Source organism: Dipodomys spectabilis, unplaced genomic scaffold (genome assembly GCF_019054845.1).
Source record: "Dipodomys spectabilis isolate Male_0828 unplaced genomic scaffold, ASM1905484v1 ptg000621l, whole genome shotgun sequence".
NCBI classification, from domain to species: Eukaryota; Metazoa; Chordata; class Mammalia; order Rodentia; family Heteromyidae; genus Dipodomys; species Dipodomys spectabilis.
Genome location: NW_024871298.1, coordinates 1040089 through 1066105, shown reverse-complemented (window position 1 = coordinate 1066105; position 26017 = coordinate 1040089). Strand labels below are relative to the sequence as shown.

General features: G+C 46.9%; 1 protein-coding gene across 1 annotated transcript in view; it reads right to left on the bottom strand.

Moving 5' to 3' along the window:
• Positions 1–26017, bottom strand: part of Sgcd (sarcoglycan delta) — a 245664-nt gene that overhangs the window by 42569 nt on the left and 177078 nt on the right. The window contains exon 6 of the mRNA XM_042671413.1: positions 15968–16040. Coding sequence (XP_042527347.1) covers positions 15968–16040 — 73 coding nt within the window. The remainder of the gene's footprint in view (positions 1–15967; positions 16041–26017) is intronic.

The following is a 26017-nucleotide window of genomic DNA, read 5'->3' as shown; positions in this document are numbered from 1 at the left end:
CACCTTGGGGTGGGGAGCGGGAGGGGCCAGCGGACCCAGGGGATCTCCGAGCTCAAGCAAAGCTGAAATGGCAACAGAGCCATTATACTTCCCAGCTGGCCTTGGGGTTAGCACATTTCTCTGGGCATTCATTACTTTACCCGCGATGGGAGGCAGATAATAGTCACCGCCTCACAGAACTGTGTTGCGGATTAAATGCAATGTGCAGCACACGGCGGCCACAATCCTTCCCAATTCTTCCTCAAGGGCTTTGCACCCACTTAGAGAGCAAGAACAGGCAAGGCGGGCCTGGTGGCGCGAGAGAACATCGGCTCAGCCTGACTTCGCTTCAATAAATGTTTGTTAAGGAGCTGCTGGAGGAGCCGGTGGCTGCCAGAGCACTGAAGTAATCGCGCCACCCCTGTGGCCTCCCCAGCTGAGCCATCAACTCCGACAGGGCAGGCAGGCATGGAGCCATGTGGGGAAGGCTTCCCAGGCCTTGTAGAGCGGCTGGAGGCTCTGGGGCTGTTGCAAACGACAGCCATCGGGGGAGGCTGGCGGTTTCTCCTGTCCCCCTCCTGCCGCTGCGGATATCTGGGTGACTGCCATCACCTCCAGCATCCTTCTGTGGTGACTAGGTCTCCTGGACTTCTCTGCCAGGGCTTGGCACTGTGATCCATCTCGGCCCTGCACGTGGCGTGGGGTGACATGCTCACACCACTGCATGCTGGGCAATGGCTTGCAGATCGCCATCTTCCCAGGCTCGGCCTCCCTACCCCGGAGAGGTGGGGTTATAGGCGTGAGCCATCATGCTTGGCCTGTCTGAGCTTTTTTTTTGGTCTGATAAAGGCTTTCAGACCTATGTCAAGCCCAGTGAAATATAGGAACTTCTACGCCACAGTGAAGTATAAATGTGTCTACCCGACCATCCATCTCTTCTCTTAGGGAGAGCTGGCTCTGATTTATTCTTACTTATTTGTCTCTCCTCCAACAAGTATCTACCAAATGACTGTGTGTCCAGCATGGAGAGAAGGACTGAAACAGAGAAGGAAGGAGAGCCGCCCTGTCAGTCTGCTTTGGTTCAGGTTACAAAGTGAATAAAATAGACCCACAAAGAGACAGAGGCAGATGGCGGGGGAGAGGTGGGAAGTGGGGATTGGGGTGCCGTATAGCACAGAGTGCCGAGCTGGGGCCCTGGACGGCCGACGCGCAAAGGATGGCGGGAGGCTCAGTCACGTCTGAAGACACCACAGGCCGTGTCTGTTTCAAGGGCTCCACCGTCCACTTCGTAACATCTTTGAGCATGGATAGGCTTTCCTGCGGCCTGGTGCGTGTCCTCTGCTAGGACTGCCTCTGGGTGCTTGTTTACAGAAAGTGGGGGGGGGGCTCACAGCCCTGAGCCTGGACCCCCTGTGGCACCAGACTGCTCCCTGGTAGCCTTCCTGGGATGCCATACCTGTGAAACTTCCAGTGTGAAGAGAGGCTGGGGGAGGGGAGGGCTGGCATCCACGCTGCGAAGCGCCCACCCACCCACCCATGCGTGCCCGGGGGCACCATGTGCCAGGGCAGATGGCGGCGCCCTCCAGGGGCAACCCAGGCCTCTTCTGCCTCGGGGCCCTGGAGAGCCCTGTGTGCCCGGGTGCCAGCCCGGGTGCCAGGGCCTCTGGCCGGCCTCACAGTTGGCTGCACTGGCTTCTGTCTGTGTTCCCCAATTGCTTTCCTGGCTGCTAGGCCTCTCGCGTTCCTCGTCCGCACCGCATTCCTGCTCTTGCTCCTGTTCACAGAGCTGAATTCTAAAGGCAGCGCCACGACATAGCCCGAAGACAGGGCCTTCCTGGCAGAGGCGAGAGACAGAGTTCTGCATTTGTACAGTTTCATTCGGAAGAATAGGGAGAAAGCCGGAGTCAGCAGCTTTTTTCTTTTGAAGCCTATTCCCCTGTTAAGAAAAAATCACACACACACACACACACACACACACATACACACACACTTTACCCCAGTGAATTCTTTTCTTGTTCCTGCCCATGTTAGAAGCTAGTGAACATGGACACCTGGCATGCCTTCAGAGGTTTCTCCTGCTGACTCTGCCCATGCCGATGGTGGCAGAGGGGCTCATGGATGGACAATGACCATGGCTTGCGGAGACTCGGGGTCAAGAGGCCAGGTGACCGCCAGGCCGCACGCACTTCTGAGGCTGCGCGATCACTGGAGCAGAGTGACACAGAACCAAATGGAGCCCCAGCCTTCAGCAGCTCCGCCCACCCAGCCTGGAAAACCAGCTGGGAGTCACCACCCACCTGCTCCAAACCCGGCACCTAGGGCCTGTCCTCACCGGCTGCGGCCTGCAGAGGCCCCAGAAGACAGGTGGGGAGCTTTATCTCCCCTCACACTGTTCCAGAAAGTCTTTTTTTTTTTTTTTGGCCAGTCATGGGGCCTGAACTCTGGGCCTGGGCACTGTCCCTCAGCTCTTCAGCTCAAGGCTAGTGCTCTACCACTTGAGCCACAGCGCCACTTCTGGCTTTTTCTGCTTATGTGGTGCTGAGGAATTGAACCCAGGGTCTCATGCATGCAAGGCAAGCACTCTACCACTGAGCCACCTTCCCAGCCCTGTTCCAGAAAGTCTTAATGTCCCCTGTGCACGCATCCTAGATGTCTGGGGTCCACCTTGAAACGACTCCTCCTTCCCCAGTGTTTGCCTCTCGTGGCAGCCCGCAGGAGGCTGATTTGGTAAAGGGAGGAGGCGGGAAGGCAGATGCCGGGTACCCACTTTCACAAAGCAGCACATTCGCCGTGCCGACTTGTCACACCCTACCCCAGAAACACGGCGACGATTACAGGCTAATTCAAAAGAGATTACCAATTTTTTTTTTTTAATTAAAGAGAAGAGCCGGCAACCATTGGCTCACATTTGTCATCCCAGCTACTCTCAGGAGGCTGAGATCCGGGGATCTCAGCTCGAAGCCAACACCAGGCAGGCAAATCCGTGAGGCTCTTATCTCCAATAAATGACTCAGAAACAGCGGGAAATGGTGCTGTGGCTCAAGTGGTAGAGCGCTAGCTTTGAACACAAAGAGGTTCAGGGATGGTGCCCAGGCCCTGAGTTCAATCCCCAGGACTTGGGAAAAACAAATGAAGAAAAGAGAAGAGAGGGCTGGGAAGGTGGCTCAGTGGTAGAGCGCTCGCCTTGTATGCATGAAGCACTGAGTTCGATTCCTCAGCACCACATTAGCAGAAAAAGTGGGAAGTGGTGCTGTGGCTTAAGTGGTAGAGCGCTAACCTTGAGCTGAAGAGCTGAGGGACAGCGCCCAGGCCCAGAGTTCAGGCCTCATGACCAAAGGAATAAAAAAAAAAAGAAGATAAAAGAAGAGACACAAATTGTCATATTAAACAACTCTGAATTATAATTTTAAAAACCCACAACAAACTCTCCCAGAAAGCCAGGTTAGAAGTGTGGCTGAGCGATAGAGCATCTGTCAAGGAATGGTGCCGAACAAACCCAGCACTGGTACTAACACAGAAGCAACCTCCAGGATGAAACCAAGGAGAACAAAGTGCACAACACACAAACGTGGTCAGGAGCAGCAAATGAGGGCAACCCAGGAACAGGGAAGAGCCGGAGAGCTAGACGGAGTACTAGATCATTTATCTTGGGACATGTGTGTGTGCGTGTGTGTATAATTATATAATACTTATATTTTATACTAGTATCACAATTATTATCAATTACAATATAGTATCATATTAACATAGTAATAGTAATCACATATTATATAGTATATATATATTGTATACATTTGAGACCGAGACTGTTTACCACTGAATTTTGGCTGGCTTTATTTACCTTCTCACTATTTGAGTTACCCCCAGAGTGAAGGAGCTACACTTGGTGGGAACACAGGGGAAAGTAGCCAGGTATGAGGTGGGTGATCCAGGCTGACAGACAGATGCTGTCATCCAGACTCTATAGCCATTTGTGCTGGTTGTGTTTTGCTCGAGGGTGATGTGTGTGTGTGTGTTTGTGTGTGTGTGTGTGTGTGTGTGTGTGTGCACGTGCATGCGTGTGTGGAGGGGCCTTTCCAATCCTAGGCCTCCCAGATTTGCATATTTATCATCTTGTCCTGGCACCTGGCAGTGTCTTGTTCTAAACACCATCTATCCTGGGAAGGAGAATTTTCTGACAGATGGAAATTGTGTGACCTGAGCATCTAAGACCTGTACTCATCACTCATTACCTGATTCATGTAACTGTAACTCCTCTATATATCAACTCTATAAAAATACTCTAAAAACAGCACTAAAATAAAAAAAAAAAAAAGGGCATTGGGTTTTCTGCAGTCTAGTTTTGCCGCACTGACTTCCGGGTTAGACAGCAGCTGAGGAGGTTAATCTTAACTGACAGCCCGGTAGAGGAACAACAAAGTTGTCTGGGGACCATCCCAGAAACCCATGCAAGTGTTCCTTCGTCCGCTCCTGTTTCCCCTGCTTCTTTGCTAGGCAGAGACTCACTTCGACTTGTACTTATACACAGGAAACAGAACGGAAATGTGATGTGCCCACGGTGGCACTGACACCCACAGAATTATCACAAGGTAATTGCGCGTTTCTCGGGTGTGGAAGATACTCCAGGGTCTTTCTCCCACCCCCCAATTAGCATGTGATGAGGGCAAACACTGCTTGCCCCACGCCCCGCCCGCCCCTTCCCCTGTTTGGAGGACAGATTGGGAATTCTTAATTGCTGCCGTACACTTCCCTTTTATTGCTTGGTTTACAAGCAATCATATCGCTCCACACAAACTATAATTTCCTTTTTGTTATCTTTGCTTCCTTCAGACAACCATGAGTCGCTGAAGAAATAATAATGAGCCATTTGCCTTTGATGTAATGGCTGCCTGGGCTGTCAGGATGGAGCGGCGCCAAGCGCAGAGATGAATGCGTATTAAGGGAGGCAAAGAGAATTACACTTCTAAGTGATGTGAGCACACTCCGCACAGGCGTAGATACTTAGCTAAAACCCCTACTGATTTCTGTGCAATCTGAAGGCATTATAAACAAAGATCTGATCCTAGTTGCTCCATGAACTTAAATCTGATAATTGTTCTAATTGTCTTCTTCATGTCTTCTCCATTCACTCGTTCACTCAGCCGTCCCTCCGTCTCCCCATCTCTCTGCTTATTCAACGTTCATTCATTGACCATCTGCTACTCTACTAGGCTTGGTGTTATATGAGAAGCCAGTCGCAAGATACAGAGAAGCTACATGTTGAGAGGCTGAGTTGGGAGTCTTTATTAGAAAGCCGACACACATGTCCCCAGAAAACTTGCAGCCTTGAATACACTTTACGCTGTTAGAAAACTGAGCCATTAGAGCAGCAAAGCAAGAGTAGGAAGACAGTGCCAACCAATCAGATCAACACCAATGGAGAGCGGAAGCAGGACGACATGATGACCGGAGGCGTGGTGCACGGGGCGGGGGGTGGGGGGAGCCAGGGACATGAGGCGTGGTGCACGGGGGGGGTGGGGGGAGCCAGGCACATGAGGCGTGGTGCACGGGGGGGGGCGAGCTGGTTGGGGCCTAAATAGGGTCACAGTCACGGGGCAGGGTCACAGGGAGCATGAGACTCTCCCGAGTTCATGCCCCTAGACTGGAAGGTCCAGTAACCTATCACCTATCACACAAGTCCCCCCCTCCCCCCCCCAGCCTCTAGAAATTCAGGCATGCCCATCTCCCGGGGATGGGACTTCACCTTCCTCCACCATGGAGACAAGATGGCACCAGTTAAACCCAATTTCCTATCATCCACTATGTCAAGATGGCGCCAGTATCCTTATTTCATGGCTTTCGCAGCTTGTGCAACGTGTGTAAGATGTGGAGGGCATTTGACATAGTGCCTGTCCTCTTCTAAGCTACTTCCTAACCTGGCTACACCATGGAACCTCTAGGCATGTTCTGAACAATACCAATGTCGATATCATACTTCTAAAGATGCTCACTTAATTCTTCTGCCTGGAGACTGACTAGGAACTGGCATTCCAATTTCACAACGGCATGCATGGAGTTCCAATAGGAAACGAAGGTTGAGAATCTCTGACTTAACTGCACAACCCAGGAAAGGAGACCAACGAGAAGCAAATGAAAAAGTAAGTAGCAATTGCAGGATGTCCCAGGTCTTAGTTCTAGATAAAGGCCTGAGGTATGTAGGCTGGGACTAAAACCTATGCTCTGATAACTGCTTTTCCTATGTATTCCCCAGGACGTGGGTGAATTTGTATTCTGAGTCAGAGGCAGAATCGTCAGTGGGGCATGGAGCAGAACACTGAACTTCAAGGTTATCGCGGGTCTGTCTTCACATTCCTTACATCTCTCTACATAAATTCAATAGACAGCATAAGAAGCACAATAGGACCCTGAGATGCCTCTGTCCTTTAGCTGACAGAGATCCCTTTTGCCTGGCAGTATTACTTTATCAAGAGGAATGCAAATACGATCTATTTTCTCCTTGATGCCTTCAATATCCTTGTGTAGGGCTCCGAAGCTGTCTGACCCTCTAGCTCTTCATCAATCACACAGGGATGACGTCATTGCCCGTTCCCAGAGGTGGTTAAGTGAGATGAGAGGCTCAAAGAGCACCAGGATATGCTCCATAGATACAACCCAGTTACCTGGGCCTTCAAGGTCTCTCCTGCTAGAATACAGAATCCACAAGAACAAGGGCCCTGTCTGCCTCGTTAATCAGTATGTAGAGCATACTTCAAGTGCATGCCAAGTGTCCAATGACTTACGGATGGGGAAAATTCAATTGGGTCGTACCGATATGGTTCGTCTGCAAAGTCCATCTAGACTCCTGCTGTTTGGATCCCACCAGTAAATGTCATCTCGGAGTCTTCTGGACATGGTGCTGTCCTGCTTTCAGAAGACAGTAAAGTATCTTTCCTACAAGAGAATCCTAGCAGAGTTATAGTTCACTTTTAATGTTGGAGATCAGCCTGACAAATGAATGTCTCACCTAGTTTTATTGTCATCCTGCTTATCCTGACTAATGGCCAATTAACCATTTGCTGTTACTGAGAAGGCTTATCATTCAGGCAAATTTCCACATGGCTGGGGTAGACTTTCCATCACTCAAGAATGATTAACCCTTTGCTGCTTTAACAACAAAGCCTCAGAAAGGAACACCTATGAAGTCTTCATTTCTTCTGGGTACCATTTGAAGTTGTTGTTATATATTTCATCCTATCATTCTCACAAAAATCTATCTTAACCCTTTTTTGCAGCTGAGGACACTGAGACACAAATAAGTTTTAGAGTCCCATCATAGCAGATAGCAACTTAGGGCCCAGTGTCCAGCAACCTGACCTCAGCGCTTTGTCTCTAACCATCACCGGTAGAGACACCAGGGCACAGATCCTAAGCCACTGACTGGCATTTGAAAAAAAATCTCTGAGCTGTAAGAGGCCACCTTTCTCATGATGCCACACAAGAGGTGATCATCTTAACCCCTTGGTTTCTTCCTCTGGTAGAAGGCCACAAGGTTTGTTGTTTTTTGTTATTGTTGTTGTTGATTGTGGTGCTTGAACTCAGGATCTGGGCACTGCCCCTGAGCTTTTGTGCTCAAGGCAAGTGTTCTACCACTTTGACCACAGCTCCAATTCCAGCTTTTGGGTGGTTAATTGGAGATAAGAGTCCCATGACCTTGCTTGCCTGGGCTAGCACTGAATTTCCATCCTCAGGTCTCAGTCTCTTGGGTAGCTAGGATTATAGGCATGATCTACCGGCTCCCGGCTTTATACAAAAGTTTTAAAATATGGTGAAGATGCTTTGAAATATACAAACTACAAACCACTCTGTGAATAGATTCTTTTTCTGCCTAGTGCAGAAAAAACTGATCAGCGGACCCTGGCCTTGAACTACTAGATGGAAAGAGCATTTCTGGGCATCTCAACATAACAAGTATCGGTGGGAAGCACGTGGAGGCCTAAGTCCTAAACTTATAGACCTAGAAGGCCACCAAGTTAATCACCCCTCCTTCCAATTCTTGACCAACCGCTCCCATGGTCCCCATAGCGGGAGAGTCCCCCTTACCTTCACATGGAACAGTCATGACTGGCTAAGGCCATGATCTGCTATTGCTGACCATCAGAGCTGGTGTCCTATTAAGCTCTGTTAGTCCTGTGCCCTTGAGTCAAGCCAGATCATTAAAATAGAGGGCTAATTAAGAACCTTAGATGTTGCGCAAAGTGTGGGGCCTTCCTATGCTATGGGAACCTGACAGGACCCTTGACACACATCTGTCCCATGTCCCCTCTTGATGTCTACTCTTGGAATGGACTGCTGGAGCACTGAATACATTGCCTCACAGTGGCCTGAGCATGGGAGTTGAGCTGGGTCCTCTCCTTTACGGGGGGGGGTGTCTTGCAAATGGTCCTCTGTGTAAAGCAGAGTAAAGCAGGGGTCTTGTCAGAGGTAGCCCAACAACTTTGTGCTCTCCACTTCAATTCCGCTCCTCATGCATAATTGTGTGTGTGTGTGTGTGTGTGTGTGTGTGTGTGTGTATGCTGGTCCTGAGGCTTGAACTAGGAGCCTAGGCACTGTACCTGAACTTTTGTGTTCAAGGCTAGTGTTCTATCCCTTGAGCCACAGTTCCATTTCCAACTTTTTGGTGGTTAATTAGAGATTAAAAAATCTCACTGGACTTTCCTGCTGGGGTTGGCTTTGAACTGTGATTCTCAAATCTCAGCCTCCTGAGTAGCTAGGATTATAGGTGTGAGCAATCAATGCCTGGCGCACACACACACACACACACACACACACACACACACACACACACACACACACATCTGCAAGTCAAGGCTGAAAGAAGGACATGTCCATCATTTTCCAAAGAGCTTTCCGTGAGGACCCGAGGGAGAACCATAACGAATAGCTGCATCACATTAAGAAGGGTCTCCACACTTTCTTTTAATCAGTACACAGTCAATATTCTCCATCATGAATAACTAATTAGTGTCTCCACTCTGTTCCCCAGTTGTCATTGCGAAAAAAATTCATCTGAGGAATGCCATCTGCACTTAGAGAAGGGACGAGCATCGTAATTAAGTTTTAAGCGATGGCTTCAGAGTGAAGCTGCCATGAAGTGTGAAATGACTTATCACTCACATTTCTGAAGACCCTGAATGTATTAGCATCTGTTTTCTGTTTGAGGTTCGGGCTTTGGCTGTAGGTAGGATTGGCCGAGGATTCAAATGCCTCTGTGCTTCGTTACTTGAGAGTGATGGTGGCAGGATTCAGAAGCCAGGGCAGGAGAATCGTCATTCATGAGTTAGGTTGTATTTGTGTGTGTGTATGGGGAAATCTCAAAGTGAAGTGGGTCCAACTGGTGCCATCTTGTCTTCATGGTGGAGGAAGGTGAAGTCCCACCTCCCAGGTGATGGGCGTGCCTCAATTCTTAGAGGCAGGGACTTGGACAATAGGTTACTGGACCTGTCAGTCCTGTGCTTGAACTTGGGAGACTCTGGGGTTTCCTGTGACCTTGCCCCCAGCTCCTGACACTAGGCACAGAGCAGCTTAGGCGCCATTCTGCCGTGCCTCGTGTCCCCGTGTCTCCTGGCTCTCCTCCTCAGGTCACCATGGTGGCCCACCTCAGCTCTCTGTTGGTGTTGATGTGGTGTGTTGGTACTGTTTTTCTGCTCTTCCTTTCCTCTTCTGCTCTCATGGCTCAGTTTCTGTCAGTTTTCTGACAGTGCTGAGTGTATGTGAGGGGCTGCAGGTCTTTACCTGCAGTCCGGTTTCCCTAGAAAGACTCCCGAGTCCATCTCTCAAAACGTGGCTTCTCTGTTTCTTGTGGCTGAGATACCCCACAACCAAAGAATTAGAAACGCATCTTCCTTTGTAAATAGGAGGTAGTACAGCAGGCGAGGGAGGACTTGGCCTTCCTCTATAACTAATGATCACCACAATTGAGAAAATGGGTAAAAGCTGGTGAATTTTCAAGGCGCCCAGTGTGGTTCTACTTCGGCGTGAGTGTGGTGAGACACAAGGATGGAAGAGGAACCGGAAGCGATGGAACTGCTTGCAAAGGGCAAGGAGTGGCTTTTCCTCTTTTGGAAATGATTTCTGATGGACGGAAGAAAGAGATATACAAGCCCTTAGGCAAAACCAGAGCTCCTGGAGACGGCCTTTCTCCTCCCCAACAGATGAGAGGCAGCTGCGGATCTGCTTGCTGGCTAAGCGCGTGAGGAGAAGAGCTTTGTAATCACCAATGGAAATATGGATACTGGGTCTAACTGGTGCCACCCTGGCATCTTGATGGATGAAAGACTTTCTAAAAACTCTTAGAGGTGAAGTCCTACCCCCACCCCAGGTGACAGGCGTGTCTGAATTCCTGGAGGCAGGGGTGGGGGGACTCCTGGCCATGGCCCTGTTTAGGCCCCAGCATCTCCTCAGGTCGCCAGGGCATCCCTCTTCAGCTCTCCGTTAGAACGGAGCAGTATTAAGTGTGTTCAAGGTTGTAAGTTTTGGGGGGACACGTGTTGGAAACTCACAGTTACCAACTTCCCAATTAACACTCCCAATTCCACCTCTCAAAATGTGGCTCCTCTGTATCTCATGATCCAATCCCGTACAACACAATCAGTACTACACTGGGGACAGGGGATTAAGTACAAACTTGAATGCTGAAAATAAAATCTCCCAGGTCCCTTCCACCTCAAGCAAGGGGCTAGAAGGCCTCACTGGGGAAACTGACCAGACCAGCAAACAGGTCTACGAAAATTTTGACAACTGAGGCCACCCACCTAAAAAAATCCCAGCGATACCATCGTTTGTCTTTGCACACAAACTCCCTACAGATTCCTGGTGCTTTAGCCTGAAAAATGCAGTTATGTGCAAATCACTATTTGATAGGGCACTAATCAGAAAGACAGAGATCTAAATTTCAGTGATATAAAAAGAAAAATAGATGTATCAGTATTAAAATACATTTATATGTATATGAAATAAAAAATGTATGTAATGTGATATAGAACGTATTAGACATTCTGTAATATATATATATATATATTACATAGATAATATATATTACATATATATTACAGAATTACATAGATAATATGTAATATACATGTCACTCTGTGTGTGTCAGAGACAGAGAGGAGCTTCAGGGAAGCAATCACTGCTATACCTATAGTCAAAAAGATGAGAGCACACAGAATAAAGAATTTCTGCAAGTCAAAATATGAAAGCAGAACAAACCACATAAAAAGGGAAAGCAGAAATGGCTCCATGGAAGGAGAACAGGAGAATTAAAGATGAGAAAAGATTGGAGCTGGGCACTGGCGCCTCACGCCTTTGATCCTAGCTACTCAGGAGGCTGAGATCTGAGGATCACGGTTCAAAGCCAGCCCGGGCAGCAAAGTCTGTGAGACTCCTATCTCCAATAAACCACCAGAAAACCGGAAGTGGCGCTGTGGCTCAAGGGGTAGAGCGCTTGCCTTGAGCAGAAGAGCTCTGGGATAGCGCCCAGGCCCAGAGTTCAAACCCTATCTATATCAGACAAAACAAAAGTAAATAAAACAGAGTCAGGGAAGGTGATGATAGGGGCCCAGAGGGGTCACCAGAGAGTGCTTTGTTTAGGACTCTGGGACTCACTGAGGGACCGCAAACGAGGGAGTGACATTTGGTGCAATGTGGCACATGACCCCTGGGTCAGGAAATTAGACAAGCTTATCTAAAGCTACCGAGATCCATTGTCCTGCTGTCATTTATGTCACACTGCATTCTAACAAACCAGGGGAACTTCTGAGTCAAGCAGAGAGAGAAAAAAACCAAGAGAGCCTTCAGTGGACTGGTTTTGAATTTGCTTCTGCCTCTCAGCTTATTTCAGGTTAGAAAAAAAAAAATCTGTGGCGGTATTCCTCTAAACTCCTATTCCTTTTAGATTCGAAAAGGTTCTAACTAAAATAAAGCAAGGCTGACTTGAGGCCAGGATTAGGAAAGGTATAATTAAGCAAGACTCAGCGGGACCATCTTTCTGGAGGAGGAGAAAAGGAGTGGAGAGCGACGGCACAGTTTCTCAAGAATAACAGAACAATGCGCCCTACCTAACGTACGGGAGGCATGACAGAGGCTCGCCTTCTAATCAAGATGAACACACAGCAGCGAAGTCTCGGTACTTTCCTGCAGCAGAAAGTAACTCTAACCCCAGGAAGGTTGGTGGGTAGACACACACGTGCCCTGTCCTCAAACACGGCCATGTTAGTTAGCACTTGGTTTGACAAGTTCTTCCCACTTTAGGGTTGTACCTTTCCTTTTTGTATATTGTAATGATTAATCATTCCTCTAAAAGATATAATTTTTAATTTTTTCCACCTTAGCCACTTGCTCCGAGGTGATGAGCGTGATCTTACCTCGGCCCTCTCGGATTCATATGACGATGAATTGACTGTGGGAGCCCCAGGTTGGTTCATGGTTGGCTGCGGCCTTTAGAGGTTGTCCACGCATGTCCAGGAATGAGCTGAGCTATGTGGATGAGTTTGAAAGACTGGAACCTCAAAACCCCTTTAGGGGAGGCGGCTTACAGAATCTGGTGTGGACTATCATTCCTACTTCTGGTTAATGCTTGCAAACAAATGACAATGGATTCAGAAAACATGTTCCCCTCTGCCCTGCCTCTGGTTATACCCCTGGCGACATAGTAGAGGAAAAGAAAACATCTACAGGATGTCCAAGTGCATCCTGGGAGTGATAAATGCACATCACAATTTGTGTGCCCTATTATGGGAATCCTGGAAATATATGATGCGGAAAAGGAACGGGTAACAAAGTAATGCACTTGTTTATTTGGAGCTGTAAAACAAGTTCAGGAATACGGGAATCTTTCAGTCCAGAGTCCGGTGATGTATTCATTGCTGCAACTGAAAATGCTTCTTAGTCTTTTCTAACATGTCCGCGATCACCTTCACACAATTCATTATGGAAAGTGGGTGGCCCAGGGCCACTACAAGACCCGCACTCCCATTTTTGTAGTTACACCAGGATCTATTGGGGAGCTACAGAAATAGGTTATTTGTACCCATACTAAATGGCTGGAGAGACTGACTTTTCCTTTGGAATAATAAAGCCTACTATTCACTTCTACCTTTTTTTCTCTTTATTCAAACAAAACGTCATTTCTTGAGAGTAACCTTACCCGTGTCTCCCAGGAACATGATATTGCTATATTTCCCGTGTCTTTGCTCAACTCTCCATCCTAACAGTGAGTGTTGGCACACACTATTGAGCTCACATTGTTAATGGAGGTTATATGTTGGTTGTACTCTACTTATTTCTGCATTGTAACTGTTTAGCACGTATCAGGACTGCCTACCGAGCGTCCAACGAGTACTTGGTCAGCGGTCCCTCATCTTGTACACAGCTTGGGCAATCAGGCAGGATTCTTGTTATGTTTGTAAAGTAAGAACATACGCATGAACTAAGTGCTGGTGGCTTATATCTGTCATCCTAGCTACCCAAGAGGCTGAGATCTGAGGATTGTGGTTCAAAGGCAGCCAGGGCAAGAAACATCTATGAGACTCTTATCTCCAATTAACCCACAAAACCAAAAGTAGAGCTGGGCCTCCAGTGGCACAGCCCTAGAGCCTTGAGGGGGAAAAAAAGGGAGAGTACCTGAGCCCTAAGTTTGAGTCCCAGGATAGTTATGTGTGCACGTGTGCATACGTATACACACACACACATATGCACAAACCTATGAGCAAACTGGCTGAGTGAGCTTGTGAAAAACTATTCTCTCATAAACTTCCCCTTTGTTTGTGATTTCTTCCAAGTTCAGGAGAACGTTTGGGGAACAGAGTTGGCTTCTCGAATACAGCCGTCCATATAACCGGGTCCATTCATCATGGTGACTATGAGCTGCGTTTGCAAACTAAGATTTCCCAGCCTACTTCACATTCTTGTAGGATCTGAATCCTACAGGAAACATCACAGTCGAAAGGAATCCTCAGAGCAAGACAAGCCTTCAAAGGGGACCTGTGTTCTTATAGAAAATACATATGCAATACTAGCTGGCCCATTTCTGGTCTCAGATCCTGAACAGCCAGAGATCAGTGATTTCCTTCTATCTGGCTTTATGCAGACACCAGGACAGAGAAAGAACGAACAAATGAACATTTAATATATTCACATTCTAAGATCGTGAATGTATTAAAATCTAATTTCTATTCCAGATTCGTTTTTCTTATTTCAAGGAATGAATATCATGCATGGTGTATTTTTAAGTGCAGCCTTGAATCTAGATCAGCGTGTCATTATTTCAGAATTACTCTGCAAGGAGAAAGTCAACAACACAGCCTGAGAAAGACACGTGATTCTGACTTTTGTACTGACCTTTGTACTGACATTTGTACACGTGGTACTGACACATTATGTGTCTAGATAGAAGCGATTCTTTTTTATTTTTTTGTGGGTTATGGGGCTTGAACGCAGGACCTAGGTGCTGTCCCTGAGCTCTTTTCACTCAAGGCTAGTGTTCTACCAATTTGAACCACAGCACCACTTCTGGTTTTCTATTGGTTAATCGGAGATAAGCGCCTCATGGACTTTCCTGTCTGGGCTGGCTTTGGACCAAGATCCTCAGATCTCAGCCTCTTGAGTAGCCAGGACTACAGGTGTGAGCTAGCCATGCCCACCTTTCTTTTCCCCTTTGGTATGAATTTGAGGGATTATTTGTGAACACTGTAAGCAAAGACTCTAAGAAAGCAACAAAGCAAAACTCTAGCAAAGCAGAAACTATTAATTCTTTTTTTTTTTTTTTTGGTCAGTTGTGGGACTTGAACTCTGGGACTGGGTGCTATCTCTGAGCAAAAGAGCTCAAGGCTAGTGCTCTACCGCTTGAACCACAGCACCAGTTTCTGGTGGTTTCTGGTGGTTTACTGGAGATAAGAGTCTCACGGACTTTCCTGCCCGGGCTGGCTTTGAACCTCAATCCTCAAATCTCAGCCTCCTGAGTAGCTACGATGACAGGCGTGAGCCACTGGCACCCGGCGTGTACAGGGTTTTGCTCTGACAAGGGTCTCCTTTCCCCTCTACTGTTTCCCCCATTTTTCCTACTTTTCTTCCTTCTCTATATTCACAAGGACCTGGGGAGTCCCTAAGAAATGCTGTGGGCTTTGGAATAAGATGCTGCATTTCCAGCCGAGGGAATTCAGCCCCCTCTGCGGCTGGTGCTGCTTCAGCACAGCAGGGATTCAAACCACAATGAGAGACAGCGGGTGCGGCCTGTGGCCCACGTCTACGACGCCACACTCGTTCCGAGCGCTGCTTATGGACATTTAGCCATTTATCAGTACAGGGTAGAAACGGCAGTTGAATTTGTATCCACATCCCATTTTTTTTAGATGTGCTTCTCTTCGGGGATGGGGGAGCTTGTTATTTGATGGCTAGCATAGCTTTTAGGCTCTGTCTCTATGTCTGTCTGTCTGCTGGTTGTTCCTTCTTATTTCCTGTAGTCAGTGGTGAATCTACCATTCATGTCCACTCACACCCTGATCCACTTGAGGATATTTGAAAGTCAGCACCAGTCCCTGGGGGACACTCCCAGACTCTTCTAGCAATCCCGTGCCACGGAATAGCTTGTTACGCAGTAAGCTGCCCCAACTGCATGTAGACTTCAGTTTCTTTTCGATAGCCACTTTTCCTTGGGCAGAGCTGCGCCATGACCACAAAACAGGACAGCCAAACACTGCCGCCGATGAATGAATCTACATCCCACCGCCAGGAGGCCTAGCGGCCTCTCAGGGCACTCCTGGAATCCTCTGAAGGACTTAGAGAAAGTGCTCTTTGGGTGGTAGCACCTCCCACCGCCGTCCCCCAGGGGATGCTTTTGGTACTGTGGCGACGACGGCCTCAGTAGTGCAAAGGTTACCACTGGTGAGTGTGAGACAGACCAGACCAGCCACAGCCGTCAGCGAAGGCGGCGGGCGCAGAGGCAGCGGCTTACCTCAGCTCCTTGAAGGGGTCGGCCCTCACATTGGGTGTTTCTATCGACTTGGGGAAGACTGTGCCCTCGGCTCCTGTGCACAAAAGACAAAAGCAAACACGGTTGGCGTGGTGGAGGATCACCCAAGTGTGAGGCATCCATTGTACCACATGTTACCCCAAATGCAGATGTTACCCAGGACGCACAGGGTACCCCGTCCGCACTTACTACCCAGAATGCAGATGCTACTCCATCTGCACTTATTACCCAGAACACACCTGCTGCTCAACCCGCATATAGTACTCAAAATATACATAGGGTTCAATCCACACATATTACCCAGAATGCATGTGCTTTTTGATCTGCACATATTACCTAAAATGTATGTACTGTTCAATCTGCATATACCCAAAATGCACGTACTGCTTAATTGGAATGTATTGCTCAGAATATACCTACTGCTCAATCAGTACATACCTACTGCATATTACCCAGAATGCACAGGCTGCTCCATTCACATCTATTACCCAGAATGCATGTACTGCTCAATCCACACATATTACCCAGAATGCATGTACTGTTCACTCTGCAATATATTGCTCCAAATACACATACTGTTCAATCCACATATATTATCCAGGATGCATGCATTTTCCAGAATGCACGTACTATGCACTGTGCACATATTTTGCCACTGGCTTTAGAGCACAGGAAAGGACAGCCCTGAATCAAGTCATTCAAGCAAGCTTGAAACAAAACAAAACAAAACCAAGAAACATCTTTTCAAAGTGTTCTTGCAGAGATCAGAACAAGGCCACGAGGCAAATTCCATTTTGGCTTCAAAAAATAGAAAAGGAAAAAAACAAAAGAAAAGAAAACCCTATCTGGAAACAGAAAGGTCTGCCTCTTATTGCTCATAAACCATTTGTAGTCATCTAACTGGAGGTGTTTGGAATATAGTAGCTGAGCCCTTTTACTGCGGGGCTGCTGAGGACTGTGATCACATCCTAGCAGAGGGTTCCATGCTAGTATTTGTCTAAAGATAAGCGAGATTTTTCAGTAAAGTTTTGTACTAGTATGCCAAAAAGCATAACATTATGGAAGATCACTGAAGTTCAGGACTTTCACACTCTGGAGTATCAACACAGACCTCCAACCCAACCGAGACACTGAGCTCTTGATTGTGATAGTGAGCTGCTTTTTTTATTTTGGTCAGTCATGGGGCTTGAACTCTGGGCCTGGGTGCTGTCCCTCAGCTCTTCAGCTCAAGGCAAGTGCTCTACCACTTGAGCCACAGCGCCACAGTGGTTTATTGGAAACAAGAGTCTCACGGACTTTTCTTGCCTGGGCTGACTTTGAACCGCGATCCTCAGATCTCAGCCTCCTGAGTGGCTAGGATTGGAGGCGTGAGCCACTGGCGCCAGCTTTGTGCTATTGAGCTTTTTTTCCTAACATTTGTCATTGGGCTCTTTCCAGCCACGACAAAGTTATTGTTACTGATCCGTATGTTCCCTGCTCAAGCTCTGATCTTTTCAGCCTGTTTATCGTAGGTACTTGCTCTGTGTATCCATTTTTTTCAATTAAACTCAGAGAAACCAGTGTCCTATGGGGTGAAAGCAAGAAGTTGACCTTTTCATTCGTGACTCAAGAAGGAGGACTGGGTCAGTTTGCAATTCAGGTGTGAATTTCCAGAGTGTCTCTTGCGTTGTTATAACGCGGAGAAGTTCAACATTATTATTCCAATCCTAAGTTTATCCTGGCATAATAATGAATCCAGGAAAATAAATTGGTTTCTTTATTTCTATAGCGAGTATTGAAATATTCAATCTCTTTTTGCTAGGACTAATAGACAATTGCAAATACAATCAGAGAATAACACCTCTACTTAACACTGCAATGGTCATTACGGGAATATCTTGATGAATAATAATAATAGCTATTCTTCTAACCTACGATTGTGAGTGACTAAAACCTCCATCATATGCAGTCATGTGTACTAGCTCCCCAAGTTTCCACAACCGCCTCATAAAATTGACAGTGAGGATGGGCCCAAAGCTGGAATAGTCTTCCTTTTTTTCTTCTTTATCCCCAGTCTTGAGGCTTGAACTCAAGTTCTGGGTGCTGTCCCTGAGCTTCTCTGTGCTCAAAGCTAGAGCTCTACCACTTGAGCCACAGCACCGCTTCCAGCTGTTTCTCATTATTTTATTGGAGATAGGAGTCTCAACAGACTTTCCTGGCTTCAAACCACGATCCTCAGATCTCAGTCTCTTGAGTAGCTAGGATTACAGGCGTGAGCCACCAGCGCCTGGCTTAGTCTTCCTTTTGTAAGACTCCAAACCAGATTCTTTAACATCATTCCAAAGACATCAACATATCCATATACATTTAAAGCTTTTCATGTAAATTTCATACAAATGTTCATGGTTTGCTCATGCATAAATGATTAATTTTGCCCCTGGGATTTCACTTTATTACATCCTGTACAACTGAATATAAATGAAGTGGAATAGACACTTCTACGTAGCTTTGGTTAAACATGTATTAAATTGGATTTTTTTTTTTCAGAGAACACTGTTTTACATCTCCTATACTGCTATGATCCTGTAAGGTAGGCACAGGCCCTGGGCACGGTGCAGGCTGCCCCTGGAGGTCTCAGGACACGAGTGAAACACGGGGGTGTGGCCCCTGGCTATCTAACACCCACCAACACCCCCTAACCACTCGCCTCATGTGAGAGCAGCACCCATCATCCTTGGGTACTGAGGAATCCGTCTTTCTTGGCCATGTGTACTTGAACACTATGCCTAAAACCAACTGTTACAGATCTCGGTAAGGCAAGGAGAGTTACTGGTGTGCGGTGCAGCTGAAGTCTCTGCTCCCACCCAGAATTGCATTAACAAAAAGAGAGCTTTTGCGTCTGTTCAAACACCAGCCTCAGTTGCCTGAGTTATCCATATGGAAGTGAGTGCCCGCGACTGGACAGCCTTCATTATTTGGGCTGTTCCCACGACACCGTGACACCCCGGGTCTCACCCAGTGTCATGCCAGCTCCTCATGTCATTTGTCAAAACATCTCCGGCTCAAGACTATCTCCCAGCTCTGTGCTTTGACGGATGTGTGCGTGCAGTTGGAGAGATGTTTCACTAAAATCAGAGCAATTATGTCAAAGGAGTTTTCCCGCTGGGACCCCCAGCAGAAATGACTTTTTCCTTAAAAATGGACTTCCAAAGCCTGAGCCAGTTCCAGCCTCTGTGTCCAGTCTGTTTCTTCATTCGTCAAGATACAATGATGAAGCGGGTGCCGGCAGCTCATGCCTGTCATCCTAGCTACTCAGGAGGCTGAGATCTGAGATCAAGGTTCAAGCCAGCCCAGGCAGGAAAGTCCATGAGACTCATCTCCAATGAACCACCAGAAAACTGGGAGTGGCGCTGTGGTTCAAAGTGGTAGATCACTTGCCTTGAGCAAAAAAGCTCAGGGACAGCACCCAGGCCCCACAACTGACTCCCCCCCCCAAAAAAAATAGATGATGAATGCTTATCTGCTACTTAGTTTCTTTAAATACCTGATATTCTTGTTCTGGAAAGAACTAAGTGCCTAGAGGTTCTCAGCCTCAAGGACTGCCCTCTGTATCCCCAGTTGCTCTTCTAGAAACAGTTTACAAGTCTGATGAGAATACTTTCCCAACATCATTTCTTCCCAGGATCTCTTACGGATCTGTCTTTCTACCCCTTGTTCGCCACAGACCACCATCCATCGCCCACCCTCCATCCATCCTCGCATGATGCATTATTCTCAATTTGATTATTTCAAAAAAGGTTTCTATTAAAACCATACCTACCGATTCCCTCTCTTGACACAATATAATTTACTGGCAATAAATGTTCATAAACAGTTTGACTGAAAAATCCATAAAGCCATTTCAGCTTGATTTTAAGTTCTATTTAATGTCCCTCGAAAATGATTTCATCAATGTGTTTCCATTAGCTGGTTCTCTGCCCAATAACTTAATTCTATGCAATCTATCAGGAGCTTATAAAGCATGTGACAGGATCTATCTAAAGTGTTTTGAATCACCATAAAGATCAGCTCAATGGCTCTTTCTCCTACTAGTACAGGTAGGGGGTATACTTGTAAAAAAAAAAAAAATCAAATGCACTTTGTTACCATAGTAACAGAAAGCCAGTTTCTCCGTAGAAATGATACTCGAGTGGAGAGCTCAGGTTCATCATATTTTTCCCCCCACCAAAGTGCTCCGGATGCTGGGACCTCAGAGCTACTCTTCTCTCTGTCCCTCCCTGTGGCACACCACATACCTCTCTGGCCTTTGATTTCCTCAGCTGGCAAATGAGGAATGAATTCAGCATCAGTGGTAAACTGTCTTTCCCTGGAGTATAAACTCCCATGAGGTTATGCTCAGACCTAAGTACACGATTATCTTTAGATAGTTACTTTCTCCACACGGGGGAGAGGGACAGGATCCTGAAACATCAAAGGAATTTACTAGACAAAGATGACGACAACAAAAAAACAATAGGCTTTTATGTAATTTAAGCTGCAAGTTCCCACACTTGTTATTTTTGTGGTACTGAGTATTGAACCCAGGGTTTTACCCAGGTACTGTACCCCAAGCCAAAACTGTTCTCATTGGTAGACGGTATCACCAGAAAAGAAGTCTTAAAGGAGATAAAATGGTGGAAAGCAAAATTTACTATAGTTAACACGAGTGACCTGAGGAAATTAAATTTGGTGGAGACGAAAACAATCCCTGTGGGCTGAATTAGAGAAAGGAGAACTTCGACAACATTTTTTAAAATCTGCAAAATTTCAAGATTTGCAAAATCTGACACAGGGAAAGGGGGTTGGGAAAAACAGAGACAGAAGTTATGCTTAGTGACATGGATCCAGAAGACTGATAATAAGCCAGATGTGGTAGACATTATTCTAAATCACATCTTGTCATACAAGAAACAGAATTGATCTCCTAAACAATCATTTCAAGAAATCTTTAAAAAAGTCAAAAATGGTTTAAGGATACAGCATAGAAAATTGATTAAGGGATTAAACTAGTTTAATGGAGTTTGCAGTGTTAAATTCTTTCTTGATGAACATCATTAATATTAGTATAATTTTGACTGATGCTTTTACATTAATGAACAGGAAGTAAAAACTCATCTTTGTTCAATGGTTTAAACCACGGGGACCAAGGCAGAACTCAAACATCTGTAGGCTGAGTGTAGTGGTGAACACCTGTGTTCCCAGAACTGGGAGGTCACAAGTTTCAAAGTCAGCCTGGCTGTACAGTGAGACCTCATTTCAGAAATCAAACAAATAAACAAGGGAAGAAGGGAAGGAAGGAAGGAAGGAAGGAAGGAAGGAAGGAAGGAAGGAAGTGTGAGAGGATGGGTGGGAGGGAGAGAGGGAGGGAGGGAGGAAAGAAAGGAGGAGGGAGGGAAGGAAGAAAAGAAGGAAAGGAAGGAGGGAGGGAAGGAAGCAAAGGAAAGGAAGGAGGGAGAACATAAAAATCATTGACAGTTTCTGAGTTTACATTGCTTAGGTAGGTAAGAACTGAATGACAAGTGTAATTATAGCCATATTTTCCTTGACCAAAGATAGGTATTTATACCAATACTAGATCATAAAATGGACAAAAGGAAGTGGATCTGACAAAATGGCCCAGTAACAATGAAAGAAAGGTTCATTCCATTTCTTGAAGCAGCAGATAAGCAAGAGACCAATGAGCTAAGATCAGTGCTGCTTTTACAAAGTCATCTTAGAGTCCTGGGTTTGCTTGGTGCATGACCACTTAAGCCAAGCCTCTAGCCCAGCTTTTCGGTGGTTACTGTGCAGATGAGTCTCACAAGGTTTTTTTGCCTAGCTGGCTTCAAACGGAAATTCTTGGGATCTCAGCATCCTGAGTTGCTGGCATGGCAGGCACGGATAACCAGCACCTGGCTAATATTTCATTCTTATCATGAGTATTTATTGGGTTTTCTCTTAAAAGTGTCATGCAGTGAAAAGCTCTTTTCGAGGAAATGGGTTGGAGTATGTTTAATCAAAGATGTAAAATGCTCTGAGAAATCCAAAAGATGGCAGACTTTCTGGAAGTTTTAGTAAAAGTAAAACCCAACGAACCAGCTGAAGGGCTTGGTAGACAGACATAAGGGACACAGCTTCACATTTTCCATTTAGGGATTCCATTGGTTTTTTTTTTAAACCCATTTAAAAAGCCCAGGTGTAAGGTCCATCAGTTACTCTGGGGGCAGAGATCGAGAGGACTGCAGTGTGAGACCAGTTAAGGCAAAAAAAAAAAAAAAGTGAGATTTCATCTCAACTAACATGCTGGGCATGGTGGCTCAGAACTCAAACGCCAGCCACACGGAGGTATAGTTAGAAGGGCCCAGGGCTCAGGCCAGCCTGTGACTGAGATATGAGATGCTAATTGGAAAAAGAGTGAAGGCCAAGGTACGATTCAAGGGGTAGAGATCCTGCCTAGGATAATGCCAAGAAGGGCCCGAGCTTAAACCCCAGTGCCCGTGAGAAAGAACAAAATTAAAAGACTAGATACAAAAAGCTGTAGGCAATCCGAGTATTGGAACTGGAGCTTTAATTAGTGCCTAATACGTGCATGGTCCAGGAGGGCGATTGATGTTCAGTGAGAAAATCTGATCTTTTCTCTTACTGGGTTTTATTAGAACTAGACAGATAAAAAGCAGGGGGAAAAAATCAAGTTTTAAAAGCACAATCCTTATAAGTCATACATTCTGCAGGCTTGCACAGAGAGAGGAATGTGTGCGTGTCACGCTCTCACAGAACAGGGAGATAGTGCAGCTGCACTAGTGAGATCTACAGGATGGGCGGTGAGGAAAGAAGAATCCGAAGACTCCCTAGGAGAGAGAACTTAGCAAAGGGCTGGGAAACACTGCTTTGAAGGAGCCTGCGGAGTCCATGCATGGCTGGGAGCTTTGTCCTAGCCGGGCGGGCCGGAGGGCCTGCGAAGGCTGATGTGGGAAGAGGCCTTGCTGAGCACTGCTGGGATCCAGATGAAAGCAGCAGTCAAGAGCACGGACGGTATGAGCCAACAGAGGCCCTAGAAAGGTCGAAAGAGAGCCACGGTCAGAACTGTAAGGCACTCCAGCCAGCAATGGAGGTTTGAACGGGAGGATGAACCGTGGAGAGAAACAGAGAAGCAATCACTGAGAAGGTAGATGGAGGACCAGGGATGCAGTCCCAGACAAGCCGGGAGAAGTATTTCGAGAAGTATTTCATTATAGTCAGTGCTGAGCAGTAAGAAGAATGAAGATGTCCACCGAGCTTAGCATTGTTCAGCTGAAATGTCCACTGAGTCTAGCTTTTCAATCTGACCATCACAAAAGAGGAAGACGTGGACATGACATGAGGCACCATTTTCTTTTTGTGGGTCATGGGGGGCTTGGGCGCTGTCTCTGAACAGTTTCTGCTCAAGGGAAGTGCTGTACCACTTTGAGCCACTGCACCACTTCTGGTTTTCTGGTGCTTCATTGGAGCTGGGTGTCTCAAGGACTTTCCTGCCCCGGCTGGCTTTGAACAGTGATCCTCAGGTCTCAGCCTTCTGAGTAGCTAGGATGACAGGCGTGAGCCACCAACGCCCAGCAAAGTGCCATCTTTTGGCAAGTGAAGCACAGAGTCCGTTGGCTGCTGAGTGCTGGGTGCTAGGTACTGATGTTCTCCTGTGGTTAGCAATCGTGCGTTTATGGGGCGCAGGACTAGGAGGGACCCAGGTACTCAGACGCAGGTGGGCATCAGGGGGGCATTTTCGCTCATTGAGGCTGGGAGTTTTGACAGATGGGTGACTTGAAAAGACAGAGTACCAAGTTCCAGGAAGATTGGGAAGCGAACTAAGGTGCTGGACAAGTGAACTCACTGTTCCTCCTTGGCGGAATGTACTCCTCCCTTGAAGCATTGTGAGGATTAGAGGAACAGACAAAACTACATGTGATTAATTATATGAGGTATGTGTGCGCATATGTCCTAGAGATTCTACGTATATACATATATATGTACGTATATACATATACATGTGTGTATATAAATGGTGGGTGGCTTCTATCTATTATGCTAGAAGTATAATACGCTGAAAATGAACTTTACCACTTGTGGGTGAAAATGGGAGGGAAAAACGGGGGGGACAATGAGGAAAGGGGAGACACTGTCCAAAATGAAAAATACTCATTACCTGACTTACGTAACTCGAACCCCTCTGTACATCACCTATATAACAACAATAACAAATTTTTTTAAAAAAAATAATAAGTTCGAACATAATCTAAGAAGCTATGTGAGAAGATGACGAAGAAAACAAAAATAGAAGAGAAGGCCTCGGAGCTAACAACACGACATCAAACAATCTGAGTGCCAACAACAGGTAGTAAGATAAGACATGTTCCCTTTTAGATGTAATGATAGTAACACTGAAGCGGTCACGCGGCTCGAGGAACCTTAAACACTCGCATAGAATCTGCAGTGGAGAGGCCGAACAGTTCACACACCGAGACATCCTGGTGGGACGGGAAGAGGTAAGCGGTTTAATTAAGTTAACTCTACTCTAGAAACCAATGGGCCAGAACTCATGCTTGGAGTATCATTTTGCCTGAACTAGAGAAAATAAAAAAAATAAAAATGAAAAGGAGGCATCTGAGCAGTAAGTAACCTCATTTCAGTTTCTTATGACTACATTATTTTGGGCAGTAAATAAAACCTGCACAGGGAAAGAGACAATGGCACCGCCACGGGCTGTGTCGGATGCACACACGGACGCAATCGCGTGGACGGAGCGGCCTCTCAAGCGGGACCCGATCCGCACCCAGAGCTGCGGTGATAAAGTGGGATGGAGGCCGTGTCTCCACATCAGAGCCGTGCTGGAGGGAGACGCTGTGTGTCCTCAAAGACATGGCACTGCGAATCCCACGGGTGAGATAATAAACACCCTGCAGGCCTACCTAGGACAGGTGGCCGGTACCACGCCACCAAGCAGAGGGAGAGAGAGAGAGGCGATCAATGGGAAGGCCCCGGGAGGCAGGGGCAGGCACAGCCTCTGTAGATCTGCACTGGCCAGTGCCTGCCCCGGGGAGAGAGCAATCGGGACCCAAGGACGCTCCGAAGCCCTGAGCAAACCACCGGGGCCTGGCACTGGATGCACAGAACGCCTTGTTCCCGAAGCTGCACAAGCGGGAGGCGGCGCTGCCCGTGGAGAAGGAAATTGAAGTCTTTAATTGAGAATGAAAAAATACCAGCTGAAAAAAAAAATAATTGGAGAAACTTATGAACTCACGTACCGGAGAGGATGACGGTGAGGGTGGGAAGAGAAATGGTGAAATTGAAATCTTAATACAAGCGACCCTTTCAAAGCGCTCAAAACACTCGCGTGATTTAATTTTGGAATGCAATCTTGTTAAGGGAGCAAGCCTTCACGCAGGCCACGTCACGGGTGGCTTAAAGGGTCATCTGGATGATCCGATTTTTACCTTATCCACTGGTTTTATTCCCAGGACACTGTGTTGTGCTGTTCTAACAACCCTCTCTTCCTTTTCCCCTTGCAAACAAATACCCTGGGTATTATACATGGGAGCCAAGGGCCCGGCTAACTTCCTCTAAGTTGAGACTGCAGATTGCAGTCCATGCAAGAAGGGCCCAGGGGAGGTGTGCCCACAGGTGGGCACAGATGGATGTCTCTAGGCTGCCAGTTTCTCTACCAGGATAGCCACGCGCCATGTACAGCTAGCTGTGAGAAGCATCTTCCAACCATGAGGGAAAGAAAGACCAAGATGATCCCATATGCATTGATGTAGCCACCTCTGGGATTCCCATTGGACTTGTTCTTGGGGGGAGGGGGGGGGGAACAAGTCCTGCTTTATGATCTGTGTGAATCACCTTAAGAGAATTCTGCTAATTGCACCTGCCTAGTATCAATCACGCTGTGCCCAGGCCACGCCCCCGTCACTGGAGGGGGAGGGGCGGGACCCTTCAGAGGCCCAGACCCCAAATGCCTGTCTGATCATACAAAATAATAGTTATGGAAATGAACTCCAGGGAATA